Source organism: Lampetra planeri, chromosome 21 (assembly GCF_965212315.1).
Source record: "Lampetra planeri chromosome 21, kcLamPlan1.2.h2, whole genome shotgun sequence".
Classification (NCBI taxonomy): Eukaryota; Metazoa; Chordata; class Hyperoartia; order Petromyzontiformes; family Petromyzontidae; genus Lampetra; species Lampetra planeri.
Window position 1 is genome coordinate 11,946,116 of NC_136127.1, and position 25,331 is coordinate 11,971,446.

The following is a 25,331-nucleotide window of genomic DNA, read 5'->3' on the forward strand; positions in this document are numbered from 1 at the left end:
ACATGACAAACCTTACTTAATGGCTGTGTCGGGTGGCGGTGGTTTGAACGACACCTTCATAGTTGCGCGATCTAACCGATAAATAAGCTGTATTTTGGATGATTTTGGTCACTAATGCCTCCATGTTAAACTGGTAGTGCTGCATTGGTTTACTTGGTATACATTGATTGACACTGTGTTTCTCTTTGAAGGCTGTGGAGCGGATGAGTTCCGCTGCAGAGGAGGTGAGTGCATCCCATCTGGCTACCGCTGTGACGGAGACTCGGACTGCCCAGATGGCTCGGACGAGGGCCGCTGCACCGATTGTCCACCCGACTCCTTCCAGTGTGGCAACGGGGCCTGCACCTCCCCCTCGTTCGTGTGCGATGGAGCCGACGACTGTGGAGACTACAGCGACGAGCAGAACTGCAGTGAGTGGAATAACCCTGAAGTTATCAATATTGGCGTTTGATGATGGTACACCCTATTGGTAGTGCTGCCGTTCAACCCACCACCACTCGACACAGCCGATTCGTAAGGGGTGTCATGTAAACAGAACATGCCAATGCATTACTAGAAAAGCACATCGGTGTGTTTGAGAGCAAATCCACAACATGTACAATCTGAGTAGGATGTTTTGTCAGTAATTACAACCGGCATCATCAGGCGGCAGCCAAATTTGTGGAGAAATCCTCCTGTTTTGTGCCTTAAATAGAGTAATGGATGTGATGACATCACTTGTGAGCCAATCTTGTGTGAAGTGGGAAGGGATTAGTGAACAGATATAAATTTCAATTAGTATCCATTACCGGTTGGGTTATTCATATGCTAATGATCTTACATCAAGCATGCACATTATGCATGCACATTGTTCTCATACCCCCTTCAGGAACAAAACAGGAGGATTTCTTTACAAATCTGGCTGCTGCCTGATGGTGCCGGTGCTAATTACTGGCGAAACGAACCCAGATTGTAAATGTTGTGGATATGCCCTCCAACGCAGCGGTGTGCTGAACTAGTGTAATGAGCGACTTCTGCGGCACGTCGTGTAAAGGGTACTTCTTCTTTATTATTCACACTAGGCACAACACAGGCGAACACTTATTCCTTCTCACACTGAGTACAACACGAGGTATTAACGTCTCTACTGGCTACACACAGCCGATCACTCGGCGTGGTCCCATCGCCCTCACTCGGCTCCACCACTGGCTGGCGGCGTGACAATGACGGCGATGGAAACCACGCAGGAGATCTTCCACGTGGCCGGATGACGGAGAGAGATGATGGCGAGCAGCGAAGCAACCAGGACCCAGACCCCACACACGAGTCCCGAGCCCTGGGTCCGCTCCCCCTTATACCCCCCAGGCGTGGCTAGGCCACGCCTCCGGCCACGCCTTCTCGTGGAACTTTCGAACAGGTTCCTGAAGATTCTCGGCAAACCCCTCATTTCATCTTTGCCCCAGATACACCTCCTTCTCTAATTGGTTGTTACTTGACCGTGCCTGTACCCTTGATTCCCCTTACAGTCCAGCAGGTGTCACCATGTCATTACACGAGTAACGAATTGGCATGTTCTGTTTACGTGACAAAACTTACTAGTTTGCTGTGTCGGATGGTGGTGGGTTTAACGACACATTTATCTTCATGCGATCTAACCCCAAAAAAACCTGTATTATGGATGATATTGGTCGGGAAAGCCTCCATGTTAAACTGGTAGTGCTGCATTGGTTTACTCGGTACACATTGATTGACACTGTGTTTCTCTTTGAAGGCTGTGGAGCGGATGAGTTCCGCTGCAGAGGAGGTGAGTGCATCCCATCCGGCTACCGTTGTGACGGAGACTCGGACTGCCCAGACGGCTCGGACGAGGGCCGCTGCACCGATTGTCCACCCGACTCCTTCCAGTGCGGCAACGGGGCCTGCACCTCCCCCTCGTTCGTGTGCGATGGAGCTGACGACTGTGGAGACTACAGCGACGAGCAGAACTGCAGTGAGTGGAATAACCCTGAAGTTATCAATATTGGCATTCGATGATGGTACACACTATTGATAGTGCTGCCGTGAAACCCGCCACCACCCGACACAGCCGATAAGTAACGTTTGTCACGTAAACAGAACATGCTAATTAATTACTAGCACAGCACACCGGTGTGTTGGAGAGCAAATCCACAACATGTACAATCTGAGTAGGATGTTTTGTCAGTAATTACAACCGGCATCATCAGGCGGCAGCCAAATTTGTGGAGAAATCCTCCTGTTTTGTGCCTTACATAGAGTAATGGATGTGATGACATCACTTGTGAGCCAATCTTGTGTGAAGTGGGAAGGGATTAGTGAACAGATATAAATTACAATGAGTATCCATTACCGGCTGGGTTATTCATATGCTAATGATCTTACATCAAGCATGCACATTATGCATGCACATTTTTCTCGTTCCCTCTTCAGGAACAAAACAGGAGGATTTCTTTACAAATCTGGCTGCTACCTGATGATGCCGGTGCTCGTTACCGGCGAAACGTATTCAGATTGTAAATGTGGATTTGCTCTGCAACACACCGGTGTGCTGTACTAGTAACGAATTGGCATGTTCTATTTAAATGACAAACCTTACTTAATGGCTGTGTCGGGTGGCAGTGGTTTGAACGACACCTTTATAGTTGCGCGATCTACCCGATAAAAAAGCTGTATTATGGATGATTTTGGTCGCGAATGCCTCCATGTTAAACTGGTAGTACTGCATTGGTTTACTCGGTACACATTGATTGACACTGTGTTTCTGTTTGAAGGCTGTGGAGCGGATGAGTTCCGCTGCGGAGGAGGTGAGTGCATCCCATCTGGCTACCGCTGTGATGGAGACACGGACTGCCCAGACGGCTCGGACGAGGGCCGCTGCACCGATTGTCCACCCGACTCCTTCCAGTGTGGCAACGGGGCCTGCACCTCCCCCTCGTTCATGTGCGATGGAGCCGACGACTGTGGAGACTACAGCGACGAGCAGAACTGCAGTGAGTGGAATAATCTTGAAGTTATCAATATTGGCGTTCGATGATGGTACACCCTATTGGTATTGCTGCCTTTCAAACCACCACCACTAGACACAGCCAATTAGTAAGGTTTGTCACGTGAACAGAACATGCCAATTCATTACTAGAAGAGCACACCGGTGTGTTTGAGAGCAAATCCACAATATTTACAATCTGAGTACGACATTTTGTCAGTAATTACAACCGGCATCATCAGGCGGTAGCCAAATTTGTGGAGAAATCCTCCTGTTTTGTGCCTTAAATAGAGTAATGGATGTGATGACATCACTTGTGAGCCAATCTTGCGTGAAGTGGGAGGGGATTAGTGAATAGATATAAATTATAATGAGTATCCATTACCGGTTGGGTTAATCATATGCGAATGAACTTACATCAAACATGCACATTTTGCATGCACATTGTTCTTCTAACCCCTTCAGGAACAAAAAGGACGATTTCTTTACAAATCTGGCTGCTGCCTGATGGTGCCGGTGCTAATTATTGGCGAAACGTACTCAGATTGTAAATGTGGATTTGCTCTCCAATACACCGGTGTGCTGTACTAGTAATGAATTGGCATGTTCTATGTAAATGACAAACCTTACTTAATGACTGTGTCGGGTGGCAGTGGTTTGAACGACACCTTTATAGTTGCACGATCTAACCGATAAAAAAAGCTGTATTATGGATGATTTTGGTCGCGAATGCCTCTATGTTAAACTGGTAGTGCTGCATTGGTTTACTCGGTACATGTTGATTGACACTCTGTTTCTGTTTCAAGGCTGTGGAGCGGATGAGTTCCGCTGCAGAGGAGGCCAGTGCATCCCATCCGGCTACCGCTGTGATGGAGACACGGACTGCCCGGACGGCTCGGACGAGAGCCGCTGCACCGATTGTCCACCCGACTCCTTCCAGTGCGGCAACGGGGCCTGCACCTCCCCCTCGTTCGTGTGCGATGGAGCTGACGACTGTGGAGACTACAGCGACGAGCAGAATTGCAGTGAGTAGAAAAACCTTGCGTTATCGACATTGGCATTCGATGATGGAACACCCTCCTCGTGCTGCATTGGTTTCTTCGGTACACATTGACTCACCCTGAGTTTCTCTTCGAAGGCTGTGCAACGGATGAGTTCCGCTGTGGAGGAGGCGAGTGCATCCCATCCATCTACCGCTGTGACGGAGACGTGGACTGCCCGGACGGCTCGGACGAGACGAGGTGCACCGATTGTCCACCCAACTCGTTCACCTGCGGCAACGGGGCCTGCACCTCCCTTTCGTTCGTGTGCGACGGGGCCGACGACTGTGGGGACTACAGCGACGAGCAGAACTGCAGTGAGTTGTGAACATCTGCCTCTTCATGTTGTTACAAATATACATCTTATCAATTTAATAGACACTAAACCTTTGCGAGCCAACATTGTGATTAAAAAATGATTATCACGTGAAAAGATGTGCCAATGTGTTTCTGCTTCAGCACACCACTGTGTTATAAAGCAATCCATTTTATATTACCATTAGGCGTCACGTTTCACTGATAGTTACAATTGGCAGCATCAGGCAGTTGCCAGAATTGTGAAAATGTCCTCCAGTGTTGGGCCCTAAATAGGTGGTGTGATGTCATCAGTGTGTGCCCACACGGGAGCAGGAAGTGGCAGGAAGTAATACCTAGAGATGAATGCATTAGCATAAATTATAAAATGTATAGATCACAGTCAATTACGAGATATATGTTAATATGAAGGTTTGCACAGTGAAACAAGTTAGTTATCGCTAATCAGTTATAATAGAAGGTTATGGTAGATCATAGTAGATGTTAGAAATAGCAAGATACACATATAACCGTGGTGATACTGCTTAGTCATAATTATTCAGTTTAATTACATACATACTTTTAATAAGAATAACTATAACTTCAATGCCATGTTTTATATTTTTATGATGCATCAAAAGAGACGACAAAAGACTGCATTTAAAGCAGTAACAGCGTGGAGGGGATGTCATGGAAGTAATGTCACTTCTTGTATCAATCCAAAACAAAACTTTCCGGGTTACTTAATATTTCATACCTAGGCTTGCTTTTTAATTTTTCAGATTAATATAATTTTCAGGAACTCATTAATACTTGTCGTGATGACTGTGGGTGCTACCAAGCCTGACATAAATTCACCTGGATGTAGGTACTCAAGCTACCAACCTTTTTTCTGGACAGGCTGTGCGATTGGGGAGTTCAGCTGTGGAGGAGGCCAGTGCATCCCATCTCTTTACCGCTGTGATGGAGACGTGGACTGCCCAGACGGCTCGGACGAGAGCCGCTGCACCGATTGTCCACCCGACTCCTTCCAGTGTGGCAACGGGGCCTGCACCTCCCCCTCGTTCGTGTGCGATGGAGCTGACGACTGTGGAGACTACAGCGACGAGCAGAACTGCAGTGAGTTGTCAACATCTGCCTCAATATGTTTTTACGAATTTGCACGTTATCAATTTAACAGACAGTAGAACTTCGCAAACCAATGTTGTGATAACTAAAATTATCACGTGAACAAATGTGCCAATGTGTTTCTGCATCAGCACACAACTGTGTAATAGAGCAATCCATTATATTGTACCATTAGGCGCCACTTTTCTCTTATAGTTACAAACTGCAGCATCAGGCAGTTGCCAGAATTGTGAAAATGTCCTCCATTGTTGGGCCCTAAATAGGTGGTGTGATGTCATCAGCGTGCGCCCACAAGGAAGCAGGAAGTAGCAGGAAGTGATACCTCTAGGTTAATATATTCAAATAAATGATGAAATGTTAGATCACATTCACTTTCGTGACGTATGTTAATATGACGATTTAAATGGTGAAACAGGTTAGGCAGAGTTAATTAGTTATAATAGAGGGTTATTATAGATTATATATTATGTTAGATATGTAAATAAATACAATTATATTTACGTGGTGATCAATGTTAGTCATAGTTTTTCAGTTTATATTTTTTACATACGTTTAATCAGAACAACTATGACTTCACAACCATGTTGAATATTTCTGTGATTTATCAAAAGAGATGACAAGTGACTACATTTGAAGCAATAACAGCATGGAGGGGCTGTCATGGAAGTGACGTCACTTTTTGCGACATCACATTTTCGGATCAATCCGAAACAAACATTCTGGATCATCTGATGTTTTGTGTCTAGGCCTGATTTCTGGATTTTAAAATTAATCTAAAATTCAGGGACTCATTATCATTCTTAGTGATGACTGTGGGTGCTGCCAAGCCTGACAGAAATTCACCTGGATGTAGGTACTCAAGCTAATAACTTTTTTCTGGACAGGCTGTGCGATTGGGGAGTTCAGCTGCAGAGGAGGCCAGTGCATCCCATCTCTCTACCGCTGTGACGGAGACGCGGACTGCCCAGACGGCTCGGACGAGAGCCGCTGCACCGATTGTCCACCCGACTCCTTCCAGTGCGGCAATGGAGCCTGCACCTCCCCCTCGTTTGTGTGCGATGGAGCTGACGACTGTGGAGACTACAGCGACGAGCAGAATTGCAGTGAGTTGTCAACATCTTCTGCTATTTGTTATTATCTATATCCATGTCATCAATTTAACACATAATAGACTTTCACCATCAATATTGTGATGAATTAAATTTTCACGTGAACAGATGTGCCAATTTATTACTGCTTCATCACACTGCTGTGTTGTAGATCATGCACAACATTTAACAATTAGGCATCACATTTCGCTGATAGTTGCAAACTGTAGCATCAGGCAGTTGCCAGAATTGTGAAAATGTCCTCCAGTGTTGGGCCCTAAATAGGTGGTGTGATGTCATCAGTGTGTGCCCACAAGGGAGCTGGAAGTGGCAGGAAGTGATACCTAGAGGTCAATGTATTTGTATATATTATAGAATAAATGATCACAATCACTTACATGAGACCTATTAATATGACTTCATATTCATTTAAATGGTGAAACAGTTTTTCATAGCTAATTAGTTATACTAGAGTGTTATCTTAGATTATTATAGATTATTTTAGACATGTCAATATACACACATATATATATTTACATGGTGATGAGTGTTAGTTATTCAGTTGGACTTTTTTTGCACAAGTTTACTCATAAAAACTATAACTTTTAATGCAATGTTTAATATTTTAATGATTTTTCAAAAGAGACAAGTGTCTGCATTTGAAGCAGTAACAGCGTGAAGGGGATGTCATGGAAGTGACGTCACTTTTGCGACATTGCATTTTGGGATCAATCCAAACCAAACATTCTGGATCATCCGATGTTTTGTGTCTAGGCCTGATTTCTGGATTTTAAAATTAATCTAAATTTCAGGGACTCATTATCATTCTTAGTGATGACTGTGGGTGCTGCCAAGCCTGACAGAAATTCACCTGGATGTAGGTACTCAAGCTAACAACTTTTTTCCTGGACAGGCTGTGCGATTGGGGAGTTCAGCTGTGGAGGAGGCCAGTGCATCCCATCTCTCTACCGCTGTGACGGAGACACGGACTGCCCAGACGGCTCGGACGAGGGCCGCTGCACCGATTGTCCACCCGACTCCTTCCAGTGTGGCAACGGGGCCTGCACCTCCCCCTCGTTCGTGTGCGATGGAGCTGACGACTGTGGAGACTACAGCGACGAGCAGAATTGCAGTGAGTTGTCAACATCTTCTGCTATTTGTTATTATCTATATCCATGTCATCAATTTAACATATAATAGACTTTCACCATCAATATTGTGATGAATTAAATTTTCACGTGAACAGATGTGCCAATTTATTACTGCTTCATCACACTGCTGTGTTGTAGATCATGCACAACATTTAACAATTAGGCATCACATTTCGCTGATAGTTGCAAACTGTAGCATCAGGCAGTTTCCAGAATTGTGAAAATGTCCTCCAGTGTTGGGCCCTAAATAGGTGGTGTGATGTCATCAGTGTGTGCCCACAAGAGAGCTGGAAGTGGCAGGAAGTGATACCTAGAGGTCAATGTATTTGTATATATTATAGAATAAATGATCACAATCACTTACATGAGACCTATTAATATGACTTCATATTCATTTAAATGGTGAAACAGTTTTTTATAGCTAATTAGTTATACTAGAGTGTTATCTTAGATTATTATAGATTATTTTAGACATGTCAATATACACACATATATATATTTACATGGTGATGAGTGTTAGTTATTCAGTTGGACTTTTTTGCACAAGTTTACTCATAAAAACTATAACTTTTTATGCAATGTTTAATATTTTAATGATTTTTCAAAAGAGACAAGTGTCTGCATTTGAAGCAGTAACAGCGTGAAGGGGATGTCATGGAAGTGACGTCACTTTTGCGACATTGCATTTTGGGATCAATCCAAACCAAACATTCTGGATCATCCGATGTTTTGTGTCTAGGCCTGATTTCTGGATTTTAAAATTAATCTAAATTTCAGGGACTCATTATCATTCTTAGTGATGACTGTGGGTGTTGCCAAGCCTGACAGAAATTCACCTGGATGTAGGTACTCAAGCTAACAACTTTTTTCCTGGACAGGCTGTGCGATTGGGGAGTTCAGCTGTGGAGGAGGCCAGTGCATCCCATCTCTCTACCGATGTGACGGAGACGCGGACTGCCCAGACGGCTCGGACGAGGGCCGCTGCACCGATTGTCCACCCGACTCCTTCCAGTGTGGCAACGGGGCCTGCACCTCCCCCTCGTTCGTGTGCGATGGAGCTGACGACTGTGGAGACTACAGCGACGAGCAGAATTGCAGTGAGTTGTCAACATCTGCCTCAATATGTTTTTACGAATTTGCACGTCATCAATTTAACAGACAGTACACCTTCGTGAACCAATATTGTGATAAATAAAATTATCATGTGAACAAATGTGCCAATGTGTTTCTGCATCAGCACACCACTGTGTAATAGAGCAATCCATTATATTGTACCATTAGTTACAAACTGCAGCATCAGGCAGTTGCCAGAATTGTGAAAATGTCCTCCAGTGTTAGGCCCTAAATAGGTGGTGTGATGTCATCAGTGTGTGCCCACAAAGGATCTGGAAGTGGCAGGAAGTGATACCTAGAGGTCAATGTATTTGAATATATTATAGAATAAATTATCACAATCACTTACATGAGTCCCATTAATATGACTTTATATTCATTTAAATGGTGAAACAGTTTATTCATAGCTAATTAGTTATACTAGAGCTTTATCTTAGATTATTATAGATTATCTTAGACATGTCAATATACACATATATATACATGGTGATGAGTGTTAGTTATTCAGTGGGACTTTTTTTGCACAAGTTTACTCAGAAAAACTATAACTTTTAATGCAATGTTTAATATTTTAATGCTTTTTCAAAAGAGACAAGTGTCTGCATTTGAAGCAGTAACAGCGTGGAGGGGATGTCATGGAAGTGACGTCACTTTTGCGACATTGCATTTTGGGATCAATCCAAACCAAACATTCTGGATCATCTGATGTTTTGTGTCTCGGCCCAATTTCTGAATTTTCAAATTAATCTGAAATTCAGGGACTCTATCTTTCTGAATTATGACTGTGGGTGCGACCAAGCCTGACAGAAATTCATCTGGATGTAGGTACTCAAGCTACCAACTTTTTTTCTGGACAGGCTGTGCGATTGGGGAGTTCAGCTGCGGAGGAGGCCAATGCATCCCGTCTCTCTACCGCTGTGACGGAGACGTGGACTGCCCAGACGGTTCAGACGAGAGCCTCTGTTGTCCACCCGACTCCTTCCAGTGTTACAACGGGGCGTGTGCTCCACTGTCAGCTGTCTGCAATGGGTCTAACGACTGTGGAGACTACAGTGACGAGGAGCTTTGCAGTGAGTATTCATGGTGGAAGTTAGCGTCGTGCGGTCGTGGGGGATGGCGGTGGCTTGGAGATGCCTTCATCCAGCAGTGGATTGATCATGACTGATGATGATGGTGCATCTGTGCCAAGGAGGTGGCTATGCACGTGGCCTGTAATCCTGCACTGTGGAGGCAGTGAGGCTGAGTGAACCTCCCTTCCCGCGAGCCTTGAGCAGCCAGACGTCAGTCCAGGAAAAATGTGGATTCGACCCATTCAGTCGATATGGGATACAGTGTTTCTCCCTCGCACGTGTGGGTTTTCTGCAGGGGTGCTCCGATTTCCTCCCACATGTAAACATTCATCATTGGCCGATCACACATTTAACATAGAGAGGACTGCAGAGCTTGGGCAATTGTTGGTGCCGGATCATCTCACGGTTGCCTTCCCGCTTGTCAGTGGTTCCTCGGCGCCTCTGAGTCATTCTGAACCCAACGACCTGAGTTCAATTCTCAACCATCGGTAATTTCAGTGGTGAGCGATATCGGAACCGGTGCGCAACCACCGCGCCCCTTCACCAACCTGCAATGACCAGCGTGGCAGAGTATGGGGGAGGCATTCATCCAGCAGAGGATTGACAAATGCCTGTGACAGCACGCCCATGACAGGCCTCGGCCTACAAGAATTGCGCTAACACCGTACTCACCGTTGTTCAAAGGACAAGGTTGAAAAGAAGTTGGACTCCGATTCTAGGCTGCGTCCCCTCATCCCGTTTTCTCTTCGTTGTTTCCGCGTGCGCGTCTTGCTTCCAACTCTAAACAACGTGCTTTGTTTTTTACAGCTACGCAGATGACAACTCGTCCCCCAACGGGAACATCAGGCCCCAGCACTGCGGGTACCCCAGTCGCAACCGACGTCACCTCAATTGCCGTGTCGAACATAACACAACCCAGCAACAATGGCACAGAGTCTGTGCCAATACCAACTACAGTTTTTGACACCGTTGCTACACTGGCAAAGCCTAACATCAGTGTCACAGAGACTGTGCCAATACCAACTCCAGTTTCTAACACTACCACGACTACTATTGCTACTGCTGTAATGCCTAATGTCGGTGTCACACCAGTTGTGCCAATACCAACTCATGTTTCTAACACCATTGCTACGTCGGCAAAGCCTAACGTCGGTATCACAGAGATCGTGCCAATGCCAACTCGTGTTTCTAACACCGGTGCTACATCGGCAAAGCCTAACGTCGGTGTCACAGAGACTGTGCCAATACCAACTCCCGTTTCTAACACCGGTGCAACATCGGCAAAGCCTAACGTCGGTGTCACAGAGACTGTGCCAATACCAACTCCCGTTTCTAACACCGGTGCTACATCGGCAAAGCCTACCATCAGTGTCACAGAGACTGTGCCAATACCAACTATCGTTTCTAACACCGGTGCTACATCGGCAAAGCCTAACGTCGGTGTCACAGAGACTGTGCCAAAACCAACTCCCGTTTCTAACACTGGTGCTACATCGGCAAAGCCTAACGTCGGTGTCACAGAGACTGTGCCAATACCAACTCCCGTTTCTAACACCGGTGCTACATCGGCAAAGCCTACCATCAGTGTCACAGAGACTGTGCCAATACCAACTCCCGTTTCTAACACTGGTGCTACATCGGCAAAGCCTAACGTCAGTGTCACAGAGAATGTGCCAATACCAACTCCCATTTCTAACACGGGTGCTACGTCGGAAAAGTCAAACGTCGGTGTCACAGTGACTGTGCCAATACCAACTCCCGTTTCTGACACCGGTGCTACATTGGCAAAGCCTAACGTCAGTGTCACAGAGACTGTGCCAATACCAACTCCTGTTTCTAACACCGGTGCTACATCGGCAAAGCCTAACGTCGGTGTCACAGAGACTGTGCCAATACCAACTCTCATTTCTAACACCGGTGCTACATCGGCAAAGCCTAACATCAGTGCCACAGAGACTGTGCCAATACCAACTCCCGTTTCTAACACCGGTGCTATATCGGCAAAGCCTAACGTCAGTGTCACAGAGACTGTGCCAATACCAACTCCCGTTTCTAACACGGGTGCTACGTCGGCAAAGTTAAACGTCGGTGTCACAGTGACTGTGCCAATACCAACTCCCGTTTTTGACACCGGTGCTACATTGGCAAAGCCTAACGTCAGTGTCACAGAGACTGTGCCAATACCAACTCCCGTTTCTAACACCGGTGCTACATCGGCAAAGCCTAACGTCGGTGTCACAGAGACTGTGCCAATACCAACTCCCGTTTCTAACACCGGTGCTACGTCGGCAAAGCCTAACGTTAGTGTCACAGAGACTGTGCCAATACCAACTCCCGTTTCTAACACCGGTGCTATATCGGCAAAGCCTAACGTCAGTGTCACAGAGACTGTGCCAATACCAACTCCTGCTTCTAACACCGGTGCTACATCGGCAAAGCCTAACATCGGTGTAACAGAGACTGTGCCAATACCCACTCCCGGTTCTAACACCGGTGCTACGTCGGCAAAGCCTAACGCCAGTGTCACAGAGACTGTGCCAATACCAAATCCAGTTTCTAACACCGGTGCTACGTCGGCAAAGCCTATCGTCGGTGTCACAGAGACTCTGCCAATACCAACTCCTGCTTCTAACACCGGTGCTACGTCGGCAAAGCCTAACGTCAGTGTCACAGAGACTGTGCCAATACCAACTCCCGGTTCTAACACCGGTGTTACATCGGCAAAGCCTAACATCAGTGTAACAGAGACTGTGCCAATACCAACTCCCGTTTCTAACACCGGTGCTACGTCGGCAAAGCCAAACGTCGTTGTCACAGAGAATGTGCCAATTCCAACTCCCGTTTCTAACACCGGTGGTACATCGGCAAAGCCTAACGTCGGTGTCACAGAGACTGTGCCAATTCCAACTCCCGTTTCTAACACCGGTGCTACGTCGGCAAAGCCTAACGTCGGTGTCACAGAGACTGTGCCAATACCAACTCCCGTTTCTAACACCGGTGCTACGTCGGCAAAGCCTAACGTCGGTGTCACAGAGACTCTGCCAATACCAACTCCTGCTTCTAACACCGGTGCTACGTCGGCAAAGCCTAACGTCAGTGTCACAGAGACTGTGCCAATACCAACTCCCGGTTCTAACACCGGTGTTACATCGGCAAAGCCTAACATCAGTGTAACAGAGACTGTGCCAATACCAACTCCCGTTTCTAACACCGGTGCTACGTCAGCAAAGCCAAACGTCGGTGTCACAGAGACTGTGCCAATACCAACTCCTGCTTCTAACACCGGTGCTACATCGGCAAAGCCTAACATCGGTGTAACAGAGACTGTGCCAATACCCACTCCAGGTTCTAACACCGGTGCTACGTCGGCAAAGCCTAACGCCAGTGTCACAGAGACTGTGCCAATACCAAATCCAGTTTCTAACACCGGTGCTACGTCGGCAAAGCCTAACGTCGGTGTCACAGAGACTCTGCCAATACCAACTCCTGCTTCTAACACCGGTGCTACGTCGGCAAAGCCTAACGTCAGTGTCACAGAGACTGTGCCAATACCAACTCCCGGTTCTAACACCGGTGTTACATCGGCAAAGCCTAACATCAGTGTAACAGAGACTGTGCCAATACCAACTCCCGTTTCTAACACCGGTGCTACGTCGGCAAAGCCAAACGTCGTTGTCACAGAGAATGTGCCAATTCCAACTCCCGTTTCTAACACCGGTGGTACATCGGCAAAGCCTAACGTCGGTGTCACAGAGACTGTGCCAATTCCAACTCCCGTTTCTAACACCGGTGCTACGTCGGCAAAGCCTAACGTCGGTGTCACAGAGACTGTGCCAATACCAACTCCCGTTTCTAACACCGGTGCTACGTCGGCAAAGCCTAACGTCGGTGTCACAGAGACTCTGCCAATACCAACTCCTGCTTCTAACACCGGTGCTACGTCGGCAAAGCCTAACGTCAGTGTCACAGAGACTGTGCCAATACCAACTCCCGGTTCTAACACCGGTGTTACATCGGCAAAGCCTAACATCAGTGTAACAGAGACTGTGCCAATACCAACTCCCGTTTCTAACACCGGTGCTACGTCGGCAAAGCCAAACGTCGGTGTCACAGAGAATGTGCCAATTCCAACTCCCGTTTCTAACACCGGTGGTACATCGGCAAAGCCTAACGTCGGTGTCACAGAGACTGTGCCAATTCCAACTCCCGTTTCTAACACCGGTGCTACGTCGGCAAAGCCTAACGTCGGTGTCACAGAGACTGTGCCAATACCAACTCCCGTTTCTAACACCGGTGCTACGTTGGCAAAGCCAAACGTCGGTGTCACAGAGAATGTGCCAATACCAACTCCCGTTTCTAACACCGGTGCTACATCGGCAAAGCCTAACGTCGGTGTCACAGAGACTGTGCCAATACCAACTCCCGTTTCTAACACCGGTGCTACGTCGGCAAAGCCTAACGTCGGTGTCACAGAGACTGTGCCAATACCAACTCCCGTTTCTAACACCGGTGCTATGTCGGCAAAGCCTAACGACGGTGTCACAGTGACTGTGCCAATACCAACTCCCGTTTCTAACACCGGTGCTACATCGGCAAAGCCTAACAGCGGTGCCACAGAGACTATGCCAATACCAACTGCCGTTTATAACACCGGTGCTATGTCGGCAAAGCCAAACGTCGGTGTCACAGAGACTGTGCCAATACCAACTCCCGTTTCTAACCCCGGTGCTACATCGGCAAAGCCTAACGTCAGTGTCATAGACACTGTGCCAATACCAACTCCCGGTTCTAACACCGGTGCTTCGTCGGCAAAGCCTAACAGTGGTGTCACAGAAACTGTAACAATACCAACTCTCGTTTCTAACACCGGTGCTACATCGATAAAGCCTAACGTCGGTGTCACAGAGACTGTGCCAATACCAACTCCCGTTTCTAACACCGGTGCTACATCGACAAAATATAACGTCGGGGTAACAGATACTGTGCCAAAACCAACTCCTGTTTCTAACACCGGTGCTACGTCGGCAAAGGCTAACGTCGGTGTCACAGTGACTGTGCCAATACCAACTCCTGCTTCTAACACTGGTGCTACATCGGCAAAGCCTAACGTCAGTGTCACAGAGAATGTGCCAATACCAACTCCCGTTTCTAACACCGGTGCTACATCGGTAAATCCTCACGTCGGTGTCACAGAGACTGTGCCAATACCAACTCCTGCTTATAACACCGGTGCTACGTCGGCAAAGCCTAACGTCAGTGTCACAGAGACTGTGCCAATACCAACTCCCGTTTCTAACACCGGTGCTACATTGGCAAATCCTAACAACGGTGTCACAGAGACTGTGCCAATACCAACTCCCGGTTCTAACACTGGTGGTACATCGGCAAAGCCTAACGTCAGTGTAACAGAGACTGTGCCAATACCAACTCCCGTTTCTAACAACGGTGCTACGTCGGCAAAGCCTAACGTCGGTGTCACAGAGACTGTGCCAATTCCAACTCCTGTTTCTAACACCGGTGCTACGTCGGCAAAGTCAAACGTCGGTGTCACAGAGAATGTGCCAATGCCAACTCCCGTTTCTAACACCGGTGGTACATCGGCAAAGCCTAACGTCGGTGTCACAGAGACTGTGCCAATTCCAACTCCCGTTTCTAACACCGGTGCTACGTCGGCAAAGCCTAACGTCGGTGTCACAGAGACTGTGCCAATACCAACTCCCGTTTCTAACACCGGTGCTACGTCGGCAAAGCCTAACGTCGGTGTCACAGAGACTCTGCCAATACCAACTCCTGCTTCTAACACCGGTGCTACGTCGGCAAAGCCTAACGTCAGTGTAACAGAGACTGTGCCAATACCAACTCCCGTTTCTAACAACGGTGCTACGTCGGCAAAGCCTAACGTCGGTGTCACAGAGACTGTGCCAATTCCAACTCCTGTTTCTAACACCGGTGCTACGTCGGCAAAGCCAAACGTCGGTATCACAGAGAATGTGCCAATGCCAACTCCCGTTTCTAACACCGGTGGTACATCGGCAAAGCCTAACGTCGGTGTCACAGAGACTGTGCCAATTCCAACTCCCGTTTCTAACACCGGTGCTACGTCGGCAAAGCCTAACGTCGGTGTCACAGAGACTGTGCCAATACCAACTCCCGTTTCTAACACCGGTGCTACGTCGGCAAAGCCTAACGTCGGTGTCACAGAGACTCTGCCAATACCAACTCCTGCTTCTAACACCGGTGCTACGTCGGCAAAGCCTAACATCAGTGTAACAGAGACTGTGCCAATACCAACTCCCGTTTCTAACACCGGTGCTACGTCGGCAAAGCCAAACGTCGGTGTCACAGAGAATGTGCCAATTCCAACTCCCGTTTCTAACACCGGTGGTACATCGGCAAAGCCTAACGTTGGTGTCACAGAGACTGTGCCAATTCCAACTCCCATTTCTAACACCGGTGCTACGTCGGCAAAGCCTAACGTCGGTGTCACAGAGACTGTGCCAATACCAACTCCCGTTTCTAACACCGGTGCTACGTTGGCAAAGCCAAACGTCGGTGTCACAGAGAATGTGCCAATACCAACTCCCGTTTCTAACACCGGTGCTACATCGGCAAAGCCTAACGTCGGTGTCACAGAGACTCTGACAATTCCAACTCCCGAATCTAACACCGGTGCTACGTCGGCAAAGCCTAACGTCGGTGTCACAGAGACTGTGCCAATACCAACTCCCGTTTCTAACACCGGTGCTACATCGGCAAAGCCTAACGTCGGTGTCACAGAGACTCTGACAATTCCAACTCCCGAATCTAACACCGGTGCTACGTCGGCAAAGCCTAACGTCGGTGTCACAGAGACTGTGCCAATACCAACTCCCGTTTCTAACACCGGTGCTACTTCGGCAAAGCCTAGCGTCAGTGTCACAGTGACTGTGCCAATACCAACTCCCGTTTCTAACACCAGTGCTACGTCGGCAAAGCCTAACATCAGTGCCACAGAGACTGTGCCAATACCAACTCCCGTTTCTAACACCGGTGGTACATCGGCAAAGCCTAACGTCGGTGTCACAGAGACTGTGCCAATTCCAACTCCCGTTTCTAACACCGGTGCTACGTCGGCAAAGCCTAACGTCGGTGTCACAGAGACTGTGCCAATACCAACTCCCGTTTCTAACACCGGTGCTACGTCGGCAAAGCCTAACGTCGGTGTCACAGAGACTCTGCCAATACCAACTCCTGCTTCTAACACCGGTGCTACGTCGGCAAAGCCTAACGTCAGTGTAACAGAGACTGTGCCAATACCAACTCCCGTTTCTAACAACGGTGCTACGTCGGCAAAGCCTAACGTCGGTGTCACAGAGACTGTGCCAATTCCAACTCCTGTTTCTAACACCGGTGCTACGTCGGCAAAGCCAAACGTCGGTATCACAGAGAATGTGCCAATGCCAACTCCCGTTTCTAACACCGGTGGTACATCGGCAAAGCCTAACGTCGGTGTCACAGAGACTGTGCCAATTCCAACTCCCGTTTCTAACACCGGTGCTACGTCGGCAAAGCCTAACGTCGGTGTCACAGAGACTGTGCCAATACCAACTCCCGTTTCTAACACCGGTGCTACGTCGGCAAAGCCTAACGTCGGTGTCACAGAGACTCTGCCAATACCAACTCCTGCTTCTAACACCGGTGCTACGTCGGCAAAGCCTAACATCAGTGTAACAGAGACTGTGCCAATACCAACTCCCGTTTCTAACACCGGTGCTACGTCGGCAAAGCCAAACGTCGGTGTCACAGAGAATGTGCCAATTCCAACTCCCGTTTCTAACACCGGTGGTACATCGGCAAAGCCTAACGTTGGTGTCACAGAGACTGTGCCAATTCCAACTCCCATTTCTAACACCGGTGCTACGTCGGCAAAGCCTAACGTCGGTGTCACAGAGACTGTGCCAATACCAACTCCCGTTTCTAACACCGGTGCTACGTTGGCAAAGCCAAACGTCGGTGTCACAGAGAATGTGCCAATACCAACTCCCGTTTCTAACACCGGTGCTACATCGGCAAAGCCTAACGTCGGTGTCACAGAGACTCTGACAATTCCAACTCCCGAATCTAACACCGGTGCTACGTCGGCAAAGCCTAACGTCGGTGTCACAGAGACTGTGCCAATACCAACTCCCGTTTCTAACACCGGTGCTACTTCGGCAAAGCCTAGCGTCAGTGTCACAGTGACTGTGCCAATACCAACTCCCGTTTCTAACACCAGTGCTACGTCGGCAAAGCCTAACATCAGTGCCACAGAGACTGTGCCAATACCAACTCCCGTTTCTAACACCGGTGTTACATCGGCAAAGCCTAACGTCAGTGTCACAGACACTGTGCCAATACCAACTCCCGGTTCTAACACCGGTGCTACATCGGCAAAGCCTAACAGCGATGTCACAGAGACTGTGCCAATACCAACTCCGGTTTCTAACACCGGTGCTACATCGGCAAAACCTAACGTCGGTGTCACAGAGACTGTGCCAATACCAACTCCCGTTTCTTACACCGATGCTACATCGGCAAAGCCTAACGTCAATGTCACAGAGACTGTGCCAATACCAACTCCCGGTTCTAACACTGGTGGTACATCGGCAAAGCCTAACGTCAGTGTAACAGAGACTGTGCCAATACCAACTCCCGTTTCTAACAACGGTGCTACGTCGGCAAAGCCTAACGTCGGTGTCACAGAGACTGTGCCAATTCCAACTCCTGTTTCTAACACCGGTGCTACGTCGGCAAAGCCAAACGTCGGTATCACAGAGAATGTGCCAATGCCAACTCCCGTTTCTAACACCGGTGGTACATCGGCAAAGCCTAACGTCGGTGTCACAGAGACTGTGCCAATTCCAACTCCCGTTTCTAACACCGGTGCTACGTCGGCAAAGCCTAACGTCGGTGTCACAGAGACTGTGCCAATACCAACTCCCGTTTCTAACACCGGTGCTACGTCGGCAAAGCCTAACGTCGGTGTCACAGAGACTCTGCCAATACCAACTCCTGCTTCTAACACCGGTGCTACGTCGGCAAAGCCTAACATCAGTGTAACAGAGACTGTGCCAATACCAACTCCCGTTTCTAACACCGGTGCTACGTCGGCAAAGCCAAACGTCGGTGTCACAGAGAATGTGCCAATTCCAACTCCCGTTTCTAACACCGGTGGTACATCGGCAAAGCCTAACGTTGGTGTCACAGAGACTGTGCCAATTCCAACTCCCATTTCTGACACCGGTGCTACGTCGGCAAAGCCTAACGTCGGTGTCACAGAGACTGTGCCAATACCAACTCCCGTTTCTAACACCGGTGCTACGTTGGCAAAGCCAAACGTCGGTGTCACAGAGAATGTGCCAATACCAACTCCCGTTTCTAACACCGGTGCTACATCGGCAAAGCCTAACGTCGGTGTCACAGAGACTCTGACAATTCCAACTCCCGTATCTAACACCGGTGCTACGTCGGCAAAGCCTAACGTCGGTGTCACAGAGACTGTGCCAATACCAACTCCCGTTTCTAACACCGGTGCTACTTCGGCAAAGCCTAGCGTCAGTGTCACAGTGACTGTGCCAATACCAACTCCCGTTTCTAACACCAGTGCTACGTCGGCAAAGCCTAACATCAGTGCCACAGAGACTGTGCCAATACCAACTCCCGTTTCTAACACCGGTGTTACATCGGCAAAGCCTAACGTCAGTGTCACAGACACTTTGCCAATACCAACTCCCGGTTCTAACACCGGTGCTACATCGGCAAAGCCTAACAGCGATGTCACAGAGACTGTGCCAATACCAACTCCGGTTTCTAACACCGGTGCTACATCGGCAAAACCTAACGTCGGTGTCACAGAGACTGTGCCAATACCAACTCCCGTTTCTAACACCGATGCTACATCGGCAAAGCCTAACGTCAATGTCACAGAGACTGTGCCAATACCAACTCCCGGTTCTAACACCGGTGCTACGTCGGCAAAGCCTAACGTTGGTGTCACAGAGACTGTGCCAATACCAACTCCCGGTTCTAACACCGGTGCTACATCGGCAAAGCCTAACAGCGATGTCACAGAGACTGTGCCAATACCAACTCCCGGTTCTAACACCGGTGCTACATCGGCAAAGCCTAACAGCGATGTCACAGAGACTGTGCCAATACCAACTCCGGTTTCTAACACCGGTGCTACATCGGCAAGGCCTAACGTCAATTTCACAGAGACTGTGCCAATACCAACTCCCGGTTCTAACACCGGTGCTACTTCGGCAAAGCCTAACGTCGGTGTCACAGAGACTGTGCCAATACCAACTTTCATTTCTAACACCGGTGCTACATCGGCAAAGCCTAACGTCAGTGTCACAGAGACTGTGCCAATACCAACCCCTGCTTCTAACACCGGTGCTACGTCGGCAAAGCCAAACGTCGGTATCACAGAGAATGTGCCAATGCCAACTCCCGTTTCTAACACCGGTGGTACATCGGCAAAGCCTAACGTCGGTGTCACAGAGACTGTGCCAATTCCAACTCCCGTTTCTAACACCGGTGCTACGTCGGCAAAGCCTAACGTCGGTGTCACAGAGACTGTGCCAATACCAACTCCCGTTTCTAACACCGGTGCTACGTCGGCAAAGCCTAACGTCGGTGTCACAGAGACTCTGCCAATACCAACTCCTGCTTCTAACACCGGTGCTACGTCGGCAAAGCCTAACGTCAGTGTCACAGAGACTGTGCCAATACCAACTCCCGGTTCTAACACCGGTGTTACATCGGCAAAGCCTAACATCAGTGTAACAGAGACTGTGCCAATACCAACTCCCGTTTCTAACACCGGTGCTACGTCGGCAAAGCCAAACGTCGGTGTCACAGAGAATGTGCCAATTCCAACTCCCGTTTCTAACACTGGTGGTACATCGGCAAAGCCTAACGTCGGTGTCACAGAGACTGTGCCAATTCCAACTCCCGTTTCTAACACCGGTGCTACGTCGGCAAAGCCTAACGTCGGTGTCACAGAGACTGTGCCAATACCAACTCCCGTTTCTAACACCGGTGCTACGTTGGCAAAGCCAAACGTCGGTGTCACAGAGAATGTGCCAATACCAACTCCCGTTTCTAACACCGGTGCTACATCGGCAAAGCCTAACGTCGGTGTCACAGAGACTCTGCCAATTCCAACTCCCGTATCTAACACCGGTGCTACGTCGGCAAAGCCTAATGTCGGTGTCACAGAGACTCTGCCAATACCAACTCCCGTTTCTAACACCGGTGCTACTTCGGCAAAGCCTAGCGTCAGTGTCACAGTGACTGTGCCAATACCAACTCCCGTTTCTAACACCGGTGCTACATCGGCAAAGCCTAACGTCAGTGTCACAGAGACTGTGCCAATACCAACTCCCGTTTCTAACACCAGTGCTACGTCGGCAAAGCCTAACATCAGTGCCACAGAGACTGTGCCAATACCAACTCCCGTTTCTAACACCGGTGCTACATCGGCAAAGCCTAACGTCAGTGTCACAGACACTGTGCCAATACCAACTCCCGGTTCTAACACCGGTGCTACATCGGCAAAGCCTAACAGCGATGTCACAGAGACTGTGCCAATACCAACTCCGGTTTCTAACACCGGTGCTACATCGGCAAAACCTAACGTCGGTGTCACAGAGACTGTGCCAATACCAACTCCCGTTTCTAACACCGATGCTACATCGGCAAAGCCTAACGTCAATGTCACAGAGACTGTGCCAATACCAACTCCCGGTTCTAACACCGGTGCTACGTCGGCAAAGCCTAACATTGGTGTCACAGAGACTGTGCCAATACCAACTCCCGGTTCTAACACCGGTGCTACATCGGCAAAGCCTAACAGCGATGTCACAGAGACTGTGCCAATACCAACTCCCGGTTCTAACACCGGTGCTACATCGGCAAATCCTAACAGCGATGTCACAGAGACTGTGCCAATACCAACTCCGGTTTCTAACACCGGTGCTACATCGGCAAGGCCTAACGTCAATGTCACAGAGACTGTGCCAATACCAACTCCCGGTTCTAACACCGGTGCTACGTCGGCAAAGCCTAACGTCGGTGTCACAGAGACTGTGCCAATACCAACTTTCATTTCTAACACCGGTGCTACATCGGCAAAGCCTAACGTCAGTGTCACAGAGACTGTGCCAATACCAACCCCTGCTTCTAACACCGGTGCTACATCGGCAAAGCCTAATGTCGGTGTCACAGAGACTATGCCAATACCAACTCCCGTTTCTAACACCGGTGCTACATTGGCAAAGCCTAATGTCAGTGTCACAGAGACTGTGCCAATACCAACTCCCGTTTCTAACACCGGTGCTACGTCGGCAAAGCCTAACGTCAGTGTCACAGAGAATATGCTAATTCCAACTCCCGGTTCTAACACCGGTGCTACATCGGCAAAGCCTAACGTCGGGGTAACAGAGACTGTGCCAATACCAACTCCCGGTTCTAACACCGGTGCTACATCGGCAAAGCCTAACGTCAGTGTCACAGAGACTGTGCCAATGACAACTCCTGCTTCTAACACCGGTGCTACGTTGGCAAAGCCTAACGTCGGGGTCACAGAGACTGTGCCAATACCAACTCCCGGTTCTAACACCGGTGCTTCGTCGGCAAAGCCTAACAGCGGTGTCACAGTGACTGTGCCAATACCAACTAGCGTTTATAACACCGGTGCTACATCGGCAAAGTATAACGTCGAGGTAACAGAGACTGTGCCAATACCAACTCCCGTTTCTAACACCGGTGATACTTCGGCAAAGCCTAACAGCGGTGTCACAGAGACTGTGCCAATACCGACTCCTGCTTCTAACACCGGTGCTTCATCGGCAAAGCCTAACGTCGGGGTCACAGAGACTGTGCCAATACCAACTCTCATTTCTAACACCGGTGCTACATCGGTAAAGCCTAACGTCAGTGTCACAGAGACTGTGCCAATACCAACCCCTGCTTCTAACACCGGTGCTACGTCGGCAAAGCCTAACGTCGGTGTCGCAGAGACTTTGCCAAAACCAACTCCTGCTTCTAACACTGGTGCTACGTCGGCAAAGCCTAACGTCGGTGTCACAGAGACTGTGCCAAAACCAACTCCTGCTTCTAACACCGGTGCTACGTCGGCAAAGCCTAACGTCAATGGCACAGAGACTGTGCCAATACCAACTCCTGTTTCTAACACCGGTGCTACGTCGGCAACGCCTAACGTCGGTGTCACAGAGACTGTGCCAAAACCAACTCCTGCTTCTAACACCAGTGCTACGTCGGCAAAGCCTAACGTCGGTGTCACAGAGACTGTGCCAATACCAACTCCTGCTTCTAACACCGGTGCTACGTCGGCAAAGCCTAACGTCGGTGTCACAGAGACTGTGCCAAAACCAACTCCTGCTTCTAACATCGATGCTACGTCAGCAAAGCCTAACGTCAATGGCACAGAGACTGTGCCAAAACCAACTCCCGCTTCTAACACCAGTGCTACGTCGGCAAAGCCTAACGTCAATGGCACAGGAAGTGCGACAAATCCAACCGCGGCTACTAACCTCACATTGCCCATCCCCACACCCAGCACCGTCGCCACAGGTAACGCGACAATGCACGTGCGCTCATTGGCTAAGCACGTGGTGTCGGCATGTAGTGGCGGGCCTTACCGGCCCTGAAGGAGACGCATGCGTCAACGCATCGATTGTTACGCATGCACAGAAGGTGACTTATGCGTCAACGCGTCGACTGTTACGCATGCGCTGAAGGTGACGCATGCGTCAACGCGTCGACTGTTACGCATGCACAGAAGGTGACTTATGCGTCAACGCGTCGACTGTTACGCATGCGCTGAAGGTGACGCATGCGTCAACGCGTCGATTGTTACGCACATGCTGAAGGTGACGCATGCGTCAACGCGTCGCCTGTTACGCATGCACAGAAGGTGACGCATGCGTCAACGCGTCGATTGTTACGCATGCGCTGAAGGTGACGCATGCGTCAACGCGTCGACTGTTACGCATGCGCTGAAGGTGACGCATGCGTCAACGCGTCGATTGTTACGCATGCACTGAAGGTGACGCATGCGTCAACGCGTCGACTGTTACGCATGCGCTGAAGGTGACGCATGCGTCAACGCGTCGACTGTTACGCATGCACAGAAGGTGACGCATGCGTCAACGCGTCGATTGTTACGCATGCACTGAAGGTGACGCATGCGTCAACGCGTCGACTGTTACGCATGCGCTGAAGGTGACGCATGCTTCAACGTGTCGACTGTTACGCATGCACTGTGGGTGACGCATGCGTCAACGCGTCGACTGTTACGCATGCGCTGAAGGTGATGCATGTGTCAACGCGTCGACTGTTACACACGCGCTGAAGGTGACGTGTGCTTCGACGCGTCAATTGCATCGTTGGTCCGGCGCCGTTGCAGCAAAGTTGAAGTGTGACGTTCATTCAAAGTTGAACGTCATTCATGCGTACAGCGGGTACGGCGGCAGTGCGTGTTACACACGTACAGCGGCCGTACATGGACAAGCGCTTGTAAGTTCGAGTAGCTGCTATTAAGTTCGCAGTGCATTGCACGTGCATGCCGACGTGATCGTTAACATTCATTTAGCTGTGAGTGACTGGTGGGAGTGGTGACATTGCGGGGTTGTAGTGACACGATTAACATGATAAAAGTAGTTCTTATTTATTTAAATTGGAAAATGCGATGCATGTTTTGGAATGAGTGCGCGTTTTCGGAGCGTGCACGTTTTGTAACGCCTGACCTCAAAGGTTCCAAATTTTACTCCCCAGAAAAATGTGGCCCAAAATTGTCAGGATCCGACTTCCTACCTCTTTCAGAGGTTTGAAAGTTCAACACATGTACCGCCCCTCCCTTGAGCCGCCGTAGCACAACGGGTCGATTGCAGCCGCCGCTAACCCCCGCAAGCTGTCCGCCCTCACTCCAAGCGCCACTGACGCGTTCAGAGTCTTACGAGCGCTGCCCTAACGCCCGGTGTCTCGCGTGCCAGGCATCACGGTCACGTCCGGCGTGTCAACCTCCTCCAGCGCGAGACCTCCGGACGCCGTCGTCAGCAATGGCACCGCGCGTCCCGGTGAGTGAGCGACGCCTCTCAGAAGCTCCTCCCGGCGCAGTCTTCATTCATCCGGCATTTGTGTTCGGTCTTTTCGTTTGGGGCGGTCTGGACGGCGACAACCTGCGTGGAACTCCAGTTGCGTATTTGTTCGGGGATTTCCTCTGGTTTCCGTTGCCTGGATAAGCACCGCGTCCCGAACCCCGATCTTGAGTGTGGCCCACGTCCTGACTCGTCGTTGTTGAATCCACACCGCGTATTTAAATGTCACGCAGAAGCTGCTCTTGGTAAGTAAAACAAAAAAAAATTAAACGGGCTAAATTAGATGTTTTAACACGGGGAATAGTGTTTCACTTAATGGCAGGC

The 25,331-nt window shown here is 49.2% G+C and overlaps 2 protein-coding genes across 2 annotated transcripts in view; both read left to right on the forward strand.

Annotated features, from left to right (window-relative positions):
* Positions 1 to 115: 115 nt before the first annotated feature.
* On the forward strand, positions 116 to 3,147 carry LOC144724799 (uncharacterized; the record flags this gene model as incomplete). The annotated part of the gene is made up of 4 exons (XM_078604187.1): positions 116 to 445; positions 1,345 to 1,396; positions 1,751 to 1,969; positions 2,769 to 3,147. Coding segments are annotated over 4 exons (864 nt in total), but the record flags the coding sequence as incomplete, so codon positions are not given.
* A 608-nt stretch (positions 3,148 to 3,755) lies between these two features.
* The window catches only part of LOC144724800 (uncharacterized), a 43,572-nt gene continuing 21,996 nt past the window's right edge, over positions 3,756 to 25,331 (forward strand). Inside the window, exons 1-9 of the mRNA XM_078604188.1 lie at positions 3,756 to 4,005; positions 4,119 to 4,337; positions 5,215 to 5,433; positions 6,327 to 6,545; positions 7,444 to 7,662; positions 8,560 to 8,778; positions 9,652 to 9,864; positions 10,672 to 10,725; positions 24,903 to 24,986. Coding sequence (XP_078460314.1) covers positions 3,756 to 4,005; positions 4,119 to 4,337; positions 5,215 to 5,433; positions 6,327 to 6,545; positions 7,444 to 7,662; positions 8,560 to 8,778; positions 9,652 to 9,864; positions 10,672 to 10,725; positions 24,903 to 24,986 — 1,696 coding nt within the window. The remainder of the gene's footprint in view (positions 4,006 to 4,118; positions 4,338 to 5,214; positions 5,434 to 6,326; positions 6,546 to 7,443; positions 7,663 to 8,559; positions 8,779 to 9,651; positions 9,865 to 10,671; positions 10,726 to 24,902; positions 24,987 to 25,331) is intronic.